We start from the raw sequence: 20,620 nt of genomic DNA, 5'->3' as shown, positions 1-20,620 counted from the left end.
TACCCAAGTCCTCCTTCATGAGGCTTGTCACCTGGACAAAAACACATGGCCCATTGGGCAAAGGCCATTTACTTAACATATAAGTTAAAGGACTATTCTTAGAGGGTTTACCCACAGACTCATTCATCTGTTTGACACTTAAACAGAAAAGAGAATTACACAGAGTGCAGAGGGAATTACAGTCTAAGCCAGACTTTCCCACTTCTATACACTGACCGCTACAGGGGACGGGACAGAAGGATCTCAATTCCACCTCAGAGCTTCCTCGCACACATGGCTTCCACTCCAAGGAATTACAAACAAGAGGTTCAGTTCTGCCCACACTCCTAACGCCCAAATGAACAGAGCAAAAAAAAAAACCAACAGTAACCGGTTAAACAGAACAGAACCAGAACCAGATAGCATTTTCTTATCCTATTAGGACTCACTTTTACTCATGCAGTTCTCAACATATAACACCAACAGCACCAAGCAAAGCAAACACAAAATAACAAGGGTAAAACAAATAGATGGTGTAAATTCTGCAGGGCTCCCTCCTTCTTAATTGCTCACCAAACTGTGACAAATTTCTGTTACCAATCTATCCCTCGTGTCAGGTGATCAGGCTGACACTACAGGATCGTTGGGGGAAGATAAAGAAAACACACCATATAACTGAATTTTAAAGCTTCATTAATAAAACAACAACAGAGAGTGTTGAACGCTCCCACATCACTCAGGAAAATATTAATGCCCCAAGCCCCTTTCATACCCACACACGTTCGTCCAGACTGGCCACTTCTGTGTAGAATGTTCAGAGAAGGGGGAGAGGTGGACGGGAGATTATCCTGTATACAGCTTGTCCAGAATTTCCAACATGCTTCTGCTCTTGGGAGGGCTGTTCTCTTACACCCTGGAATCTCCTGCGGCGTCTCTTTCAGAGATTCCAGTCCAGGTCGGCTGCCTGTGGCTCCCTTGGTGTCACCAAGCCACACCGACTCCAGGGTCACAAAGGCACACTGTTGGATCTTACTGGACAGTTAAGATTTGCAAATGTAATCTTAGTTCTGTAACTTGTATTGCCTTTGGTTCGCCTCTGTCTATATTTTTTCCTTCACAGCCAGCTGGGGCCGAAAGCAGTTTTTCTTTGTACTTAGCATAGTCTGCTTTGATTCTGGACCTTGAACGCAGAGCAATCCCCCCCTTCCATCCCTGGGCCAAGATGATTTTTAAATTAACCCGTTCCTTTCCTCAATAGACAAATTTGCTCACCCTGTGTCAGGGCTTTTTGGTGATTAAACGCTCCTCCTAGATAAGATCATACATCTAAATTGAAGTACCTTCTAGTGGGCATTGTTTAGATGGATTTTCACGCGTGTAAATATTCCAATTCTCTAAATACCTGCAGGTTGTTGAACTATAATGTACGTACATGTAATATGCTGGGGTACCCTTAGGGGGTGAGATGGAATGTTTAGACTGCCCCCCACCCATTTTCCACTTACACACACAGGGAGGGTGCCCTGTCCGCGCTAGCGGCTCATAAACTAAGGATTTTTCCCTACAGGGTACTCACACAGGAGAGGCTAACGAGGATGGCCACGACCCTTCTACACCTCCCTTCAGCAAAGAGCGTCGGCTAGTCTCTGGGAGACGGCGCCGCTTACTCTGATTGCATCCAGTGAGATGATCAGACTGTCAGTAGCCCACACGGAAAGGAAAGGGGAAGGGAAGATGGGTACACACACTCCTAGACCCAGGCAGCTTCCTCACCGGACGATGCCAGGCCAAGTCAGCCCACCATGGGTCGGACCTCCTAAAGATCCACTAGTTACCGGGCTTGCGTTAGAGTAGTCCTGGTCACGAGCTTTTGCTTCACAGGGTACTCTGGGCGTCTTCCGGTAACAGTCACTCACACTGGCCCCCAGTACCATTCTGCATCTGATCTTGCTTTTTAGCTACAACAGGGAGAGAGTGCACTAGGACATAGGGTCTCCCCTTTCTAGACAGGTCTCTCCTTTGTCCCTGCACTATCCCTAACCTGCTTTTGGATCCTTGCACTCTGCCAGACAGAGGGAGGAACTGGAGCTACAGTGGGGTATTTTTACAAGAGCTCTCCATACAAACAGCTTCAGAAGCTACCCATTTACTGACAAAACAGGAGTAATTGGAGGATCATGTTATAATTAAGTGATCCTTCCCGTGGCCACCTTTCTGGTCCTCTAGTTGATACTGAGGCCAGTCTACTATACAGAACTTTTTAGTTTGCTTTTAGTTAGTGGATCTGATCCAAGCACTTCCCAATTCGCTAGAATGCATTCTAAGGGTGTACACCATGCCCTGCCTGTACTCTGTCCCTGCCCCATATCCTAGGGTGACACTGGGTGTCCCCAGGTCATAACAGGCAAAAATCCAGACCACTGGACTGTTCCTACCTTATCCAAGGGACCGGTTCCTCACCGTCGCCCTCAACTGCTTCTCCACTACTCGAGCGCGTTGCACCGTTGTGCCCTCTGGGGTCAGTCGAACTGCGTCTCCGCCGAGGCCCCCGGTGAAGTCACCGGTGCGCGCTGGGCGTCGGTCGTCACCGCAATCCATCGACCACCAGAAGGGATCCAGGCAAGGCTAATTTTAGCCTCAATGCCCCACGTTGGGCGCCAAGAACTGTTGCCTGCAGATAACTGCCTGAGGCCAAGCAACAGCGGGGGGGTCCGTGGCCTGGTGTGCCGCGCCAATAAACACACCAGGGTGGAGAAGCAAACCAAGTTTATTTGAGATCTCAAAGCGGTGCAGGGAGATTGACTCAGATCAAGCACACCTAAAACAAGCAGTCTGTTCCTTTATATCCATGAGAACTTTTCTCACTGACTAGCAATCCCCCGTTTCCCTTCCCTCCTCCTCCTTCCTCCCCCTGTAGCAATTACGTAAGCGCAGGTGCATTAAGTAATCTTGGCCCCGGCAGCTCGTTAGTAAGTTTTCCTTCTGCAAGTTATCTTGTCCTTCTGCTAAAGGTGCACAGGCCTCATTATTTCTGCTTTAGACCAGTTAGAACTGTGCAACTGATAACGGCTGTTACACCTGGCCTTTTAGGTCGATTAAAGTTCAAACATGGAGGGACTCTTGTCTGCTGAGGCCTAAAACCAGGAAGGCTCCATACTCTTGTGGCCTTCCACCCTCCCGAGTTATGTAGGGTTATGCTTAGTGACACCAACAGAAGGATAAGCTCAAGGAAGGGAAGAGGGTAAGGGGAACAGGAGAAGAGGATTAGAGGGCTGATGCTGAGGTGAAGAGGTTGTGGAGGAGGAGGAGGGCTGGAAAAATAGCACAGGGCAAAAAAAAAAGTTTCGTCAAAAGGGTAGAAAGTTCTTCAAAAAACTAAAAGGGTGCAGTCACTGATTCTGCCCCTACTAGCTGGAGTCTCTGGCTGTCCCCTTTTCACTTTTCTCTCAAACCTACATGGCAGGGTGAAGGGGAAGACACCACCTGGGTTCTAGTGCACAATTCAGGGTCTGAGGCATGTTATGGGGAAGGTACAAGACTGGGTATAGGAAGTGCCACTTAAATACATCAGATTGTAGGCTGAATATTGGTAATTTGTTAGAGAGGCTTGTTGTTTTGGCAAACTCCTGTCATAGCACTAGGAAATTGGAGTTCTTCATATTAACATGCGGATTATTGCTTCAAATCCCAGTGCAGTTGTGCTTGCAAGTCTGGTAAAGAAATGAAAACTTCAGCTTTACAATATTTTTTTTAAAACTACTATAGGTGCCTAAAGGATACTTAAAACAGCCCCCATTAACAATTTACTTGATGGGAACCTCTTTGAGCAGTTAAAAAAATAAGCAGGTGATAGGTGATATCATTGAAGTGGCCAGAATAACACAAAAAGCAATTCACAATTCAGCCACCCATGCACCGTAACTCTGTCCTGTAGTGATGCCATGAACTTAAAAAAAAAAAAAAAAAAAAAACTTTTAAAAAAAATCAGTTAAATTTAATCCAGCACTACAAGCAGTAATATTATACACTTGTGATTGTATGGTTATTGCAGGGTGTCTGCATAAAGAGGAATTAAGGTTGTTCACATGCCTTAAAAACTGTTTATTTTAATTTCTTAACATGTTTGAATTTCTATTACTTTAATCTTAACTCTGAAATTGCTAAGGTTTGTAATGCTTATTTATGGGATAATTATAATATCTCAATAATATTTGTACCTTTAAATTACTTATATGCACTCAACCTTAAATCCAATTTAACATAGTTTTTGTCTGGGAATATAAAATGAATAATCTTGTGATATAATAGGATCTATGAATACTTTAAAATCTAATAATACATTTATGAATTGTTTTCACAGATATTGCTACTTTCAGTTCCTGGCTTTTTGCTGAATTGTACTTTAATTGGATGGTTAACTTATAAAATCAATAAGTATAACTGGAACTGGCACGTTAGCATGTTGTTTGGAATCATTCTTAGCACAACGGATCCTATCCTCTCTGTGGCTTCTGTGAAAAACATTGGTATGTCAATTTTTCCAACAGTTTAGAAAGTATGAATATTTTTAGATTTAAATAATCTTGCACACAGTACAGAATTTGAGACATACTGTATTTCACCACTCTTGCTATTTTTTTAGCTTATCACATTCTTGAAAACAAAAATGAGGAGGGGGACTGGGAAAAATGAAGTGCTAACATTTGTAAACAATCGAGGAAGACTCCCCAAAATAATAAAACAGAAGTTATAAATTGAATGTGGTGGACAGCAACAAATATTATCAGAACACTCCATTATATATATATATATAAAACTGGTGCAATTAATTATGGAGCTCTGCTTTGGATTCAGACAAGTTAATGTGAGCTAAAACAAAAGCCTCGGCCACAATGTCATTGAAGCCAAAGTATATTTAGGGCAAGAGCAAACTTAAAAACAAATACTATTCTTTACTGACCTTTATCTTTAGAACCCATAGTGAGTGATACAGTGACAATGTAACTAAAACAAATATTTCAATTAATATCACGTAGATGGAGACCAAATGTTTTATAAGGGAAGCTTTTGTCCATTTCATTCTAAGGGAATGAAAGGAGCTAAAGAGTTGTTTGTGATTTTTGCCAAAACCCTTAAAATTCTTAACCTTGGAGTAAAAGTGACTGTCCCTTATATCTTTGAGCATAGGGAACATGCTAAGATCTGAAACTTTTTTTTCCCCTGCAGCTGTAGCTAAAGCTTCCCCCCAAAAAACTTCTGACAAAAGAGGTCTGGATTTGAATGGGTTGTAGAGATGACATTCTGATCTCAGGACTGGAACCACATGTTCCTTCTGGCCATTGTGTAAGAGAGAAGAAGGGCATGAGAAGTGAATCTTGTGATGTTACAAAAAGCATCATAAATAAGGAAGAGCCTTATACATGTCTTGAAGTTTCTCATACGTGATTCTGTTATTCTTAGATTTTGATTTGAGAGCATCTTAATGGTTTGCATCTAGGAGAGTCAAGTTGTAGAGATGACCAAGCCACAGCAGCACATAAAGCTAAAAAGAAGGTGTCATGGTCTATTTTGAAAAATATTTATATTATATAGGATCGTTAGATAAAATTACCCCTTTCACAAGTTGGTATGAGAAAACATTTCTGAGTCCACCTTAGAAATAAAATTTTGATCTTTTTTTCCTTAACAGATTTGTGTAATGAGGAGCTTACAAATATTCTTCGAACTTGTATGCAGTCACTATGAATTAATATCTTTTAAATATTTAGGAACAGAAAAATATTGATCCTTAAATTTTTCATTTGAAGGGGATTTCTTTTTAGGTTTTCTGGGGATTTAGTCTGCATCTTCAATATTGAGGATTTTGCTAATTTTAGAAATTAATTTGATTAAATTGGTGTATTATCCACAAAGTCACACGAATATGGTTGAGGAGCCTAAGATGGAGAAAAAACTCATACTCCTGGAGAATTATGATGTTAACCCTTGTAGGGCTTGTGTTCACTAGAAATTAGGCTGTTAGAATACAGCCTGAGGAATCCTGTTAACTGGCATGATGATAAATGTGAACTTCAAAGTCAAAAAGGACAGGAACAAGATGTGTTTAACAGTGTGTCAGCTGTTCAAGGGTAAACCTTGGTTCCAATGGGGTTTTCTCTTTTTTGCTTCTTTATGCTGTCTAAAATAGGCCTGAGAAAATTGAACAATCCCTCCGCACTTTTTGTTGTTTTAAATATGAAAAAGTCTTGTCTTCCATGTTTTGCTTGAGCTCTCCTAGAAGTCTGGAGAACTGGAATTCTGTATTTTAGAATGTTTATTTTAAAAGTGGGCTCTTAACTTTCAGTTTCTAAGCTTTCTAATGTGTATGTTTTGCATCTTTGTTTGAAAATAGTGTTTTCTTAAGACAATCCATCGGTGCTTTGTCTAGAAAAAGAGGCCCCATTTGTAACTCCTCAGATGCTAGAAATGATTCAAACCCAATAGCTGTTCAAAATCAAGATGACTATTTAGAGCCCAGCACAGAGAATTGCTTATCTGAGGGTCAAAATAGGTATGGTTTTGGCCATAATTTTACCGCAGTGGTTAAGATTTGCAGTGAGACAAAAATCTATTGCATGAATGGTGTCCTAGCAGCATTCATCAATTGCCAATTCTCTCTAGTGGCTAGAATTTCTTGTGCTATGCTTTGATATCCCCTGGGTAGAATTGCACACAATGTATCTCAAAAAATTATTTCTGAGTTAATGGAACCACTCCCTGGATTCAGTGCAAAATAAGGCATAATTCTTGGTTCTTATCCAAATGTCCCTTTGAGGTGAAGTAAGGTAAGACTAAAGAACATGCTGAAAACCTGCTTAGTTTTCACTGTAGAAGGTGGAGAACTGTCACGGATTCACAGGATTGGTGCTACACCCCCAGCTTTGGAGAACCCCTCCTGTGTGCCAGATCCCAAATAGTTTCACTCTTCCTTCAGTGTAGACCACGCAGCCTCACTGCCTTCTTAGACTGAACCTCTGTGGCTCCAGCACTCCTGCTTCATACTGTGAGCTCTGTTCAGCAAGTCATACTGAGATACAGTCCTGGTAGACACTTATGCACTCTTCAGGGATTAATGCACCTCACCATGTATCTGCAGTGACACTTTAACAGCATTGTCAAAAGAGTAGGGTTTATTAGTCAGATGGAATACAGAATAGTAAATTTGTAGTTTGGCATAGAGAAATGAAGATTAAAGCAGAGTCCAAGTTCAGTCTGGTTAGCTCAAAGCCCAGCTAAGCTGTACTCAACCTTTCTGTCTGACCTTGTTCAGCTCCCAGGTGAAAGCCCCTGACTCCTTCCAGCAACCAACTGTTATCCCTTATCAGTCCTTTGTTTTTGAGCCGGGGCATTGGGCTCAGCTTCCCTGCTGAGAGATGGCAAAATCCATCTCTCTCTTGGTCATGAGTTGCTATGCCCTGGTGATTGGCTTTTTCACTGTGTTCTTGGATGTTCCATTGATATGAGGTTGACCTCAGACAGTCCTTTTATAATGAACCAGTCAGGCTCAGACAGCTAGGGCAACATTCATACCTGTGTCTTTTAGCCTGCCCTGAGAGCAAACAGCCCTTTTTCTCTCACTGGGTAACCATGCAAAATATAAGGGAAACTGAAGCACACATAGGTTTCATAAAAATATTACAAAAAATTCCCACTTCATCACAAGAGCATATCCAGATGACAAAGATAATTCAGGATTTACAGGTCCTTGCTCAGGAGAATTAAAGTAACTCTTTTGAGGTCCCACTTCAGGCTGTATAATTTTCCACACATCCTCTTCATTCACTTTGATTGCACTACCAGTGTTATGTCTTATCATCAAAAACATGAGAATTGCCATATGTGATCAGAGCAGAGGTCTATTGAGGCTACATCACTGTATTGTCTTTTATTAGACTTCTTATAGGAATAAAGATCTACGCAGGATAGGATAAAAAAATAAAACTTTTTATTAACAAGCGTTTTCCAGTATTAACACTCTGTTCTCAGCAGCATAGCTCACCACATATAGACAGAGAGAGAACCCATATATAAGTCACTTCCTGATCCTCTCTTAAATTAACAGTGTACCCAGATATATGTATTATATTTACAATACATCCTCACTATATATAAAAGAAGTTTGGAGATGCCATTACCAATGTTCCTGCTTCATAACAGCATTAGGATATGCCATAGTCCTTCCATTCTGGGTTTACATTTTTATTTGGAGCGACGCAGCTGTGGTGTCATCTGGTGATTGTATTTGTGTTGATTGTACTGTTCAGTCTGCCTGGTGGGTAGTTCTAAGGGCTTTTTTGTATCAGTGTTTTCTTCAGAAAAGGACCTAGGGTTACAGTGGACGAGAAGCTGGATATGAGACAACAGTGTGCCCTTGTTGCTAAGAAGGCTAGTGGCATTTTGGGCTCTATAAGTAGGAACATTGCCAGCAGATCGAGAGACGTGATCATTCACCCCTATTCGGCATTGGTGAGGCCTTATCTGGATATTGTGTCCAGTTTTGGGCCCCACACTACAAGAAGGATGTGGAAAAATTGGAAAGAGTCCAGTGGAGGGCAACAAAAATGATTAGGGGGCTGGAGCACATGACCTGTGAGGAGAGGCTGAGAGAACTGGGATAATTTAGTCTGCAGAAGAAAATAATGAGGGGGGATTTGATAGCTGCTTTCAACTACCTGAAAGGGGGTTCCAAAGAGGATGGATCTAGACTGTTCTCAGTGGTAGCAGATGACAGAACAAGGAGTAATGGTCTCAAGTTGCAGTGTGGGAGGTTTAGGTTCGATATTAGGAAAAACTTTTTCACTAGGAGGGTGGTGACGCACTGGAATGGGTTACCTAGGGAGGTTGTGGAATCTCCTTCCTTAGAGGTTTTTAAGGTCAGGCTTGACAAAGCCCTGGCTGGGATGATTTAGTTGGGGATTAGGTCCTGCTTTTAGTAAAGGATTGGACTAGGTGACCTCCTGAGGTCCCTTCCAAGCATGAGATTCTATGATTCACTTGCTGTTTTAGCATTACAAATCATATTTTTGTTAACAGATGTGGTTGCACCAATATGAACAGTCCTTAGGTGTCTGCAGATTCATCTAATGGTTAATTTTCTGTCTGAATGACATATTACCTGAGTTGATCTGCTAGTTAAATTACTATGTCTGGGTGCCACTGACCCCTTAAATTTTGCATAATTATGATGGAGTTTTTTGTGAGATTTCAGTGTTCTGGCATTTGTATCATAGAATGATTTAAATTGTCATCCATCCATCCAGCTCTGTTTTATTTTATTGTGATCTGTAACTCTAGACATTAAAAGAGCCTCCTTCACAAGTATTACTGATTTGAGCCATCTGCTTATTAACATCTGTGCAGGTGAAGCCCCTGATTCCATTGGTGTGTTACATAATTTAATAAACTGTCATTACAGTCTTGACCGTTCATTTGCCTTGGTAAGTATCTGCTTGACTATTTGTACATATTTTTCAGCTAGTCCATTGGACTGTGGATCATACAGACTTCTATCCATGGGTAGGAAACCCCAATCTTTCGCAAATGTTTGAAATTTCTCAGATATGTATTGTGGTCTATTATCCATAACCCCATCTCTTTCAATGCTGGAACCATCTACAACTTGCAAGACATTTGGAGATCGCCTGATTTCCATTTTGCCTGATCTGGCATAGTATTACAACAGACAGATGGGTATTAGAAATTATCCAAACTGGTTACTCCAATCCCCTTACTTCCAACCCCCCTACTCACCTCCTGTCAGGGTTTCCTCCCCGCTCTGAACTCTGGGATACAGATGTGGGGACCCACATGAAAGACCCCCTAATCTTATGTTCCACCAGCTTAGGTTAAAACTTCCCCAAGGCACAAATTCCTTTCCTTGTCCTTGGACAGTATTGCTGCCATCACCAAGTGATTTAAGCAAACATTCAGGGATGGGGCCACTTGGAACCCTATCGCCCCCTCCTTCCCAAAAAAATCTCCCCAAGCCTCTTCACCCCCTTTCCTGGGGGAGTTTGACAATAATATACCAACTGTTAGGTTAACAAAGTGAGCACAGAACAAATCCCTGGTTTTTAGGACACTGAAAATCAATTAGGTTTTTAAAAGAGGAATGTTATTTAAAAAAAAATAAGTAAACGAATCACACTGCAAAATTAGGATGGAAGATAACTTTACAGGGTAAATAAAAATATTTAAAACACAGGATTCCCCTCTGATTCTGCTTCCCAGTTACAAAACAGGAATAAAATTACCTTTTAGCATAGGGAAAATTCACAAGCTAAAACAAAAGATAATCTAACGCATTTCCTTGCTATTACTTACAATTTTTTGTAATCTTGGTCGCTTATTTAAGGTAGGGTTTTAGGAGCTGTTTTTTTCCTGCCCTGGTCCCTCTGTATCTGAGAGAGAACAGCAAAGAGAGCACAAACTAAAACCTCCCCCCACAGGTTTGAAAGGATCTTCCTCCCTTATTGGTCCTTTTGGTCAGGTGCCAACCAGGTTATTTGAGCTTCTTAACCCCTTACAGGTAAAGGAGGGATTTTATGCTACTCTTAGCAGTATGTTTGACACCCCCATTTCCTGTCCCTCTTCGGCGACCCCTCTCATAAACATCTACTGTGAGAAGAGGTAACCCAGCTCATATCTCTTGGAGCAGTAGAACCCGTACCATCCGAGTATAGAGGGAACGGGTTCTAGTCCCACTCTTTTCTCACACAGAAAAAAACAGGAGATTGGAGATCTATCCTCGACCTATGGCGACTCAACAAATATGTGAAAAAACAGCTATTCAAAATGGTCACACTAGGCTCCATAAACCCAGCCTTAGGAAGGGGGGACTGGTTCTCAGCCCTCAACCTCCTGGGATGCATATTTTCATACATACATACATACATTCCTCACATCGAAAATTTCTGTGATTTGTAATAGGTCAGGACCATTTCCAATACAAAATTCTACCCTTCGGCCTTTTCACTACGCCTTGAGAATTCTCAAAGGTATTAGCCGTAGTAGCTGCCTATATACACAGGGAGGGAATCATGATATTTCCTTACTTGGATGACTGTCTGCTGAAAGCACCAACACTACAAGCAGCCATAGAGTCCACTGAACACACAGGTTAGGCCTTCAGATAAACATACAGAATGTACTCTAACACCAGTTCAACACCTGAAATTTATTGGAGCAGATCTCCACTTCAAGGCAACTGCCTCCCTACCAACAAAATAATTTCTGACTCTAACCAACTTGATCTCCACAGTGCAAAACAGCCCTCAAGTGTCTGCCAGAACTTGCCTACAAATTCTAGGCCACATGGCCGCAACGATGTTTGTTGTCCGACACGCAAGACCACTATGTGGTATCTACAAGCTAGGCTCCAGACAAATTATGTCCCACATAGGCACAGTATAAACAAGCGCCTCACCATGCGGGTACAATCAAAGACTCCTTTTTATGGTGGCCCAATCCGTACAACATCAGGGGTGGGAGGGGGTGCCCTTCCTACAGAATCCACCATTGCTCACTATCACCGCAGATGCATACGTTCTAGGGTGGGGAGCACGTCTGCAACTACATTCTATACAGGGCTGATGGTCGATAGTGGAGTCCCATTTTCTTATAAACCTGCTAGAACTGCGAGCAGTTTGGAACTTGCTCTCTCTTCCTATTGCTAATCAGAGACAAGACGGTGCCGATTTTAACGGACAATGTGGCTTGTAGATTCTACATAAACAGACAAGAGGGAGCGTGATCACACTCCTTCTGTGTGGAAGCCATGTGACTTTGGCAGTGGTGCATCAAGCACAATGTCCGTATTACGGCATCAGACCAACCTGGCTGTCAGAATACCCTGAACAGGAAGTTTTAGCATGATCACTAGTGGGAGCTGAACACATGGGTAATCCTGGACATTTTTCCAACATGGGGGTTCCCAACAATAGATCTTTTTGCAACTGCACAAAACACCAAATGCCCCCAGTTCTGCTCCAGAGCAGGACTCGGTCCACACATTATGGGCAACACCTTCCTCATAAAGTGGAATGCTCCCCTACTATACCCCTTCCCTCCCACCCCCCTTCTAGCCCGTATGCTTCACATGATCAAACAAGACGGATCCAGAGTGATCCTAATAGTCCCCACATGGTCGTGACAAACATGGTACCCTTATTCTGCACATGGCCATCTGTCCACCATGCACACTCTCACTTCTACCTCACTGCTATCGCAGGACGCAGGTCACATTATCCATTCAGATCCCTGGAGACTTCATCTCAAAGTTTGGCTACTGCATGACTTAAACAGCTATAGGACAACTATCCAACTCACGTACATACATAAATGGAGGCGATTCAACTCATAGTGCCAATGCAAACAGACTGCACCTCGGTCAGCCCCCTTACCTATCATTCTAGACTACTTGCTGGAACTCAAACAGACGGGCCTCTCCATGAGTTTGATACATGTACATCTGTCCGTCATCACAGCATTCCATCATAAAATAGATGGATTCTCTACATTTACGCATCCGCTCCCTAAACGCTTTTTTAAGCGTCTTTCCAATTCCTACCTGGAAGTTCAGAACCTCATGCCACCATGGGACCTTAACTTAGTCCTCTATGCCCCCACCTTTTGAGCCCAAGGCTATAAGCTTCCTGCTACACCTTTCCATGAAAGTTGCATTCCTAGTGGCCATTCCATATGCCAGGAGGGTTGGAGAACTGGCAGCAATCATGACCGATCCGCCTTACACAGTCTTTTTCAAAGATAAAGTATCCCTTAGACCACATCCCAAGTTCCTACCTAAAGTTGTCTCATCTTTTCACCTCAACCAACCAATACATGTACTGACATTTTGTCCTAAATCACATGTGGACAAGCGACAGTCCAGATTACACTCCCTGGATATCCTCAGGACTATAGCCTTCTTCATTGATAGAACAAAATCTTTTCGCAAGTCTCCAAAACTGTCTGTTCAATCTCTGAATGATCGAAAGATAATGTCATTTCCAAAAAAAGTCTATGCAAATGGATATCAGACTGCATAAAAGCGTGTTACCTCTAGGGTGACCAGAGGGCAAGTGTGACAAATTGGGCCAGGGGGTGGGGAGTAATAGGTGCCTATATAAGAAAAAGCCCCCAAAATTGGGACTGTCCCTATGAAATTGAGACATCTGGTCACCCTAGTTACCTCCAGCATAAACAGCAACCCCCTACGGGGGATCCGCATGCATTCTACCAGAGGCCTCTCAGCCGCCATAGTGTTTCTTAATAATGTTCCCATCACAGAAATCTAGGGCCAGAAACTGGGCTTCGCCATGCACATTTACCCAGCATTGCGCTTTGCAACAACTTGCATCTTCTGATACTATGTTTGGGCACACCATACTTCCATCTGCTACAACTTCAACTCCAAAGCCCGCTCTTTCCACCAGAGGACACTGCTCTGAAGTCACCTAAAGTGGAGCACCCACAGGGACATCACTTAAAGGAGAGAACATTACTCACCTTGTGCAGTAATAGAGGTTCTTCGAGATGTGTGTCCCTGTGAATGCTCCATTACTCTCCCTCCTCCCCTCTGCTTTTGAGTTTTATTACTAGACTCTGCTATAGAGAAGGAACTTGTGGGGGGAGGAGGGTTGGTGTCACAGTGCCAGAACCTCCCTTTATTGCACAAGGTGAGTAATGTTCTCTTTTAAAGCTCTTTTAATCAGTTGTGGCAACCTCAATCCCAGAAATCTATTTTCTTCCTTATTCAGGTGCAGTCTATCCTATGAGAATAGTTGACTGTCCATGAATGCCTCCCAGTTGTCGAACATCACAAACCCCCTTTTTATAGCACCATTGTCTGAGTCATCTATTGATCATTATAATTAGGGCCCTAGCAAATTCATGGTCCATTTTGGACAATTTCATGGTCATAGGATTTTTAAATTGTAAATTTCATGATTTCAGCTGTTTAAATCTGAAATTTCATGGTGTTGTAATTGTAGGAGTCTTGACTCAAAAAGGAGTTGTGTGGGAATTACAAGGTTATTGTAAGGTGGGCGGGGGGGGTTGCATTTCTGCTACCCTTACTTCTGTGCAGCTGCTGCTGGTGTTGCTGCCTTGAGAGCTGGACAGTTGGAGAGCGGCAGCAGCTGGCCGGGAGCCCAACTTTGAAGGTAGAGTCGTCGCTAGCAGCAGCGCAGAAGTAAGGGTGGCATGGTATGGTATTTCCACCCTTACTTCTGCGCCAGGGTGGCAGGTTTGTAGAAATTTTAGTGGTGCCCAGAACCCACCCTTGCCCAAACTCCATACCCCAAACTCCGCCCCCCACTTTCCCAAGGCTCTGGGAGGCAGTTTGGGTGAGGGAGGAGGTCTTGGGTGCAGGCCCTAGGCTGGGGCAAGAGATTGGGGTGCAGGATGCAGACTCTGGGAGGGAGTTTGGGGATGGGAGGAGTGCAGAGGGATAGGGTGCAGGGGTGAGGTCTGTGGGGTGTGGCTGCAGATGAGGGGGTTGGAGTGTGAGAGGGGATCAGCATGAGAGTAGGGGTTTAGGGGTGAGGGCTCTGGGGCTGGCAATGTGGGGTTTGGGGTGTGGGAATGGCTCGGCGAGAGTAAGAGGGTGAGGGCTCTGGCTGGGACTGGGGATAAGGTATTTGGGCTGCTGGAAGGACTCAGGGCTAGGGTGGTGGGGGGGTAAAATCCCTGGGGGTGTGCTCTCTGGGGTGGGGCAGGGCTGGGGATAAGTTTGGGGTGCAGGCAGGCTGCTCTGGGACGGGACAAAGAGGAGGATTCCCCCCAGCCCTTTCCCTGCTGGCAGCAGCAAGCTCTGGGGGAGGAGCCCCCCTTTCCTGCCCCCCCCCAGCAGCACACTGTCACTGCATGTGCTCCTAGGGCCTCTCTCCGGTCCAGGAATCTCCCTCACCTCCCCCGTGGTGGGTGTCATGGGGTGCTGCGTGCGTCTTCTCCCCTGCTGTTGCCCCTGTCTGTAGCCTCACTGGGGGTAAGGGATGGGGCTGCCTCCTGGCCCAGCATGGGGCAGGAGCAGTGACTGTGGGTGGGGGGAGGGGTGCCAGAAAAGGGAAGGGTTTGAGGGAGAAGGACAGGCTCAGAGTCAGTCTGCCCTGGCAGTGGAGAAGGGTGGCACTAGGACCCTGCAGCAGCAGTCGCTGCTGGGAGGAAACAAAGACGGAGACGCTCTGGGGCCCGGGAAAGGCGAGTAGGGGGGCGGGAGCAGCCAGTCAGGGCTATGGGACACTCGGGGGGGGGGAAATTTTGTTGGAGTTGGGCCACTGGCTCTGAATAGGGAACTCGCCACCTATGTTCTGCGCTGCTGCTGGCGAGGTGCTACATTCAGAGCTGGGCACCTGGCCAAAAGCCACTACTTTCTCGCCGCCCAGCTCTGAAGGCAGCGCAGAAGTAAGGGTGGCAATACTGTGACCCTCCCCTAAAATAACCTTTTGATCCCTCTGTAATGCCATTTTGAATGAGAACTCCCAATATGAGAAACACTGGTCTCCCCTGTGAAATCTGTATAGTATAGGGTAAAAGCATACAAAAGACCAGATTTCACAGTCCGTGACGCATTTTTCATGGCTGTGAATTTTGTAGGGCCCTAATTATAATCTTGTGGTGCTTTCTAGGGAGGGATAGGATTCCACTGAAGATCACCTGAGCATCCATATCTTTAAGCATTTTCCCCAGCTTGGTGAAGTCATCCTTGATGCATTTCACTGAGAATTTATCAGTATAATTTATTCCTACATGAGGGACAATCAGTGGATTCTTTCCTGCTCCCATTAGGAGCCTTTTCAGCCTCATCTCTGCATTCCATATTTTAGCTTCCAATAGACATCATACCCTTCTGTTCTCCAGATCCACTCCAATGACAGGCCTGTCCAGGGGTGGCTCTAGACACTTGGCCGCCCCAAGCATGGCAGCATGCCGCGGGGGGGGCGCTATGCCGGCTGCCGGGAGGGCGGCAGGCGGCTCCGGTGAACCTCCTGCCTGCCTGCCTGCCTGCCTGCGGGAAGTCCACTGGAGCTGCAGGACCAGCGGACCCTCCGCAGGCACACCTGCGGCAGGTCCACCAGACCCGCCTGCCGCCCTCCCGGCGGCCGGCATAGCACCCCCCGCGGCATGCCGCCCCAGGCACGTGCTTGGCGTGCTGGGGCTTGGAGCCGCCCCGGGGCCTGTCTGTTCTTAGGAGGGAGTTCCCAGTCACGTACATTTGCCTCTTCCTGGTGTTGGTGCAGTTCTCTGGCTTTCCTCCTGTTCTTTCTGGCTGTAAATCTTCTTGTCTTCATTTCTCACTTGTAATCTTTTGCAAGTCATCCTCTTGTCATGGTATAATTCCCCGCTCTGAACCTTAGCGTCCAAAAGATGGGGTACCAGCATGAATTCCTCTAAGCTCAATTACCAGCTTAGTACTGGTAGCGCTGCCACCAACCAGGAATTCCAGTGCCTGGTACACTCTGGTCCCCTCAAAACCTTGCCCGGGGACCCCCAAGACCCAGACCCTCTGGATCTTAACACAAGGAAAGTAAACCCTTTCCCTCACCATTGCCTCTCCCAGGCTTCCGCTCCCTGGGTTACCCTGGAAGATCACTGTGATTCAAACTCCTTGAATCTTGAAACAGAGAGGAAAATCCACCTTCCCCCCCTCCTTCTCTCTTCCCCTCCCAGACTCTCCCTGAGAGAGAAAGTAATCCTAACACAGAGAGAAAATATCCTTTCTCTCCCCCTTCCCTCATTTCTTCCCACCAATTCCCTGGTGAATCCAGACCCCGTCCCCTGGGGTCTCACCAGAATAAAAAAAACAATCAGGTTCTTAAACAAGAAAAGCTTTTAATTAAAGGAAGAAAAACAGTAAAAATTATCTTTGTAAATTTAAGATGGAATATGTTACAGGGTCTTTCAGCTATAGACACTGGGAATACCCTCCCAGCCTAAGTATACAAGTATAAATTAAAATCCTTTCAGCAAACTACAAATTTGAACTCCTTCCAGCCAAATACACATTTGCAGATAAAGAAAACAAACATAAACCTAACTCGCCTTAACTACCTAGTACTTACTATTCTGGACATATAAGAGACTGTATCAGAGAGATTGGAGAGAAACCTGGTTGCATGTCTGGTCACTCTCAGAACCCAGAGAGAACAGCAACCAAACACTAATAGCACACACGAAAACTTCCCTCCCTCAAGATTTGAAAGTATCCTGTCCCCTGATTGGTCCTCTGGTCAGGTGACAGCCAGGCTCACTGATCTTGTTAACCCTTTACAGGCAAAAGAGATATGAAGTACTTTTGTTTGATTAACTCTTACTTATCTGTTTATGACACCTCTATTCTCCTGGGGCTCCAAACTCTGGCTATCTACACTTCTTATACCCCTCTTTTTGTAGGACTCATCACATGCATAACATGTACTGAATGCTGCTAATGAAAACTTTCTGAACTTTTGTGCTAGGGCACATAGACACCATCAGTGGGATTCACATGTGCAGAACATTTGAAAGAACCACAGTTACTGTCCGGCAGTAATCGTTCTATACTTATCAGTAACAAGAATTACTGGAGATGAGCCTTTGCATATTCACACTTTGTGCTCTATGCCCCACTTCCTTGGAGTTTCAGGTTAGGAATTCCCAAATTATTAGAAGAAATTGAAGGGCAGTTGAGGCCATCCTCATTGTTCATACCTTCAGAACCCTCCAGGATGGGAGAGGGAAAAGGGGGGAAGAGGGGTGAATAGCCCCAACAGACACTGCTTTCCAAAAGATGCTGGAAGCTTGTGATGCCAGCTACTTGATCCCACAAATGTGAATATGCAGAGGCTAATCTTGAAGAACTCTTGGTTATAGGCAAGTAATCTCCATTTATGCAACCACCTCCCTACTTATCTTCCAAATTATTGATTCTATGCAGATACTCTGGAAATATATTTTCTGCATCAGCATACGTGCCTGTTGGTTGTACAAACTCAGATTACCTCAAATTATTTTCATGGCTTGGTATTTGACTTTAAGAATGTGAATCTGTGGAAATTCAGAGAAATGGCACTTAGGATAAGTAACTTAGGTCTTGTCCATATGCAGAAGTTGCACCAGTTTACCTTAAATTGGTTTTTAACTGATTTAGTTAAACTATTGCAAATCCCTTTGTAGACACTCTCATTTCATTGTAAGAGTGGCTTATTCTGGTTTAACTTAAACCTGTTCCAAATCCACTTAAACTAAATTGAAATAAATTTGGTTTAAGTTGAAAAAAGTGTGTCCACACAACCTTTTGTGCAGCAGGTTTACTTAAAGTGGATTAAAATCACGCCTTAGGTTGAATTGGTGCAATTTTCATGTAGCTAACCCCCTGATTTTCATTAGTGTAGTAGAAGAGTTTCATATAATAGTTGTTCTATTTTCTTTTTTTAAGGTCTTTCAAAAATCATCATTCATCTAATTAAAGGAGAGTCTTTGTTCAATGATGCTACCACTGCAATTGTTTTTGAAATTTACAGGGATCTTGTATCTGACCCACATACTGAAGTTGGTAAGGCAATATTTTCCATAATATTTATTCTCTTTTCATCCTCAGTTATTCTGAGGCCTGTGAGATCCTAGTTATGCAACAGAACTCTGATTTCTCTGGTAAACACACACTAAAATCTATGAGAAATTGACACTTTTGAAACAGGATAAAATATATTTAAAACATTCAGAAGTAAAGATGCATAACAGTACTAAATGATACTAATTTTTATAATGTTAAATAGTTCAGTAAAGCTATTTGGGTTAAAATAAACACCTTGTTTTTCATATTTCCTGTTGCCTCAGAAATTTCAAAATTGTGACATTTTAGAATTGACATTAGCAGTTGGGAAACCAGAAGGTTTGGCCACTGGCCTGAGCATGTGTGTTGCAAGAATCAGATTTTTGTCAATGGATTGTGAGGGGTCTTATTTGGAAGACACATATTTACATGTCCAACTTTAAGTTCATTGGGAGTTTCAAAGATCCAGTTGGGCGCCCTCTGCTGGCCATCCTCCAGACTGCTGTGAGGAGGTCCAAGCCTCTGGTCCTTGAGTGTTTTAAGCCTCCAAAGTTTGCATAGAGTTCAGTCACTTGCTCAATCTTGGGTTCCCTAGGCACAACCTCAAGGTGCAGATTCTCTTTGTCTAATTCTCCCTTCTGAGAACTGTAATCCACTGTCCAGCTGCCTAGCCTCCCTCCCGCCCCGAGCATAGGGTTAACTCTTCAGACTCCCTCATACTTAAATATATCCTCTTTCAGAACTCTACCTCAAGCTATAAGCCTTCTGATTTACAGTTTAATTCTTTCTGGAGGCTCATAGTAATTGCAAAACATATAACACACATGGATTAACTTTCCACAGAGTCTAACACATTTGCTTATTTCTTTAATCATATAAAGCACAAGAGAAAACAAATCATTTAGAAAAGAATAAACATTCTAACTGCAATACACCCTTCCTAGCTAATCCTTCCCATGGGAGTCCTTATGGGTGACCATCTGTGTCCAGCAAAGCAGACAGGGTTTGCTGCTTCACCCAGGCTTCTTCACTCTGGGGTGCTTCTCCTTCATGAAGTTCTCTTCCCCCAGCTCCTATGAGTATGCTCTCTTCTGCCATGTGCTTCCTTTTCCTGTGTTCTTTCTCTCGTTTGTATGCCCCACTTCCAACATCTGCTTCCTTTGTTGTATCTTTTGGTAACATTCCACTGATCCAACCTTTCTTCCCCCCTCCCTGTCCCATCCCTGCAGAGGGTCAGGGTAAAACTGGTTTTCTTAAGCTTGAGGTCACATGTTATTTCACAGTGTTTGCACCTGAATTGGGTTGTTGAGTTCAAAGTACTTTCCTATTATCCTCAGTCTGAGGAAGGCATGCTTTTCAGGCTGGTAAGACAGGTGGATTCACAGAGAGAGAGAGGCGTTCATGATACAGTGATTTTTATTATAAAATTTCATTATGTCAACCAGAATTCATAATTTGGACAGACAAAGCTCCCAAATCATCATAGGGGACTTATCAGCACTTCTGAATTTTAGGAGGCTTATAAAAGTCTGGCCACCACAGGTCTTACCCTATTGTGGCTGTTTAGAGAAAGGGACCAAACAAATTTATTTTTCACCATTTTTGTTATAGGGAGTGTATTTATCTTTTAAAGACTCTGAAGGATCTTGTGTTTCCAATCACCTCCCTGTTGGAGGTCATCAGGAGGCCCTCAAAAGGATTTGGTCCCATTGTCAGTTTTATGTAACCTTTTTAAAATTGACAATATTGACTATGCTTCGTGTGTTTTTGGAGCTGCAATCAGGGGCGGTTCCAGGCCCCAGCATGCCAAGCGCGTGCTTGAGGTGGCATGCCGCAGGGGGCGCTCTGCCGGTTGCTAGGAGGGCGGCAGGTGGCTCTGGTGGACCTCCTGCAGACGTGCCTGCGGGAAGTCCACCAAAGCCGCAGGACCAGTGGACCATGGGACTAGCGGACTCTCCTAAGGCAAGCCTGCAGGAGGTCCACTGGAGCCGCCTGCCGCGCTCCCGATGACCGGCAGAGCACCCCCGTGGTATGCCGCCGTGCTTGGGGTGGCGAAATTTCTAGAGCCAC

General features: G+C 44.1%; 1 protein-coding gene across 1 annotated transcript in view; it reads left to right on the top strand.

Moving 5' to 3' along the window:
- Positions 1 to 20,620, top strand: part of LOC115651191 (sodium/hydrogen exchanger 10-like) — a 354,344-nt gene that overhangs the window by 43,814 nt on the left and 289,910 nt on the right. Inside the window, 2 exon segments of the mRNA XM_030562150.1 lie at positions 4,340 to 4,505; positions 18,434 to 18,550. Of these exon segments, the coding sequence (XP_030418010.1) occupies positions 4,340 to 4,505; positions 18,434 to 18,550 (283 nt within the window).

Source organism: Gopherus evgoodei, chromosome 4 (assembly GCF_007399415.2).
Source record: "Gopherus evgoodei ecotype Sinaloan lineage chromosome 4, rGopEvg1_v1.p, whole genome shotgun sequence".
NCBI classification, from domain to species: Eukaryota; Metazoa; Chordata; order Testudines; family Testudinidae; genus Gopherus; species Gopherus evgoodei.
This window is presented reverse-complemented; position numbering and strand designations above follow the sequence as displayed.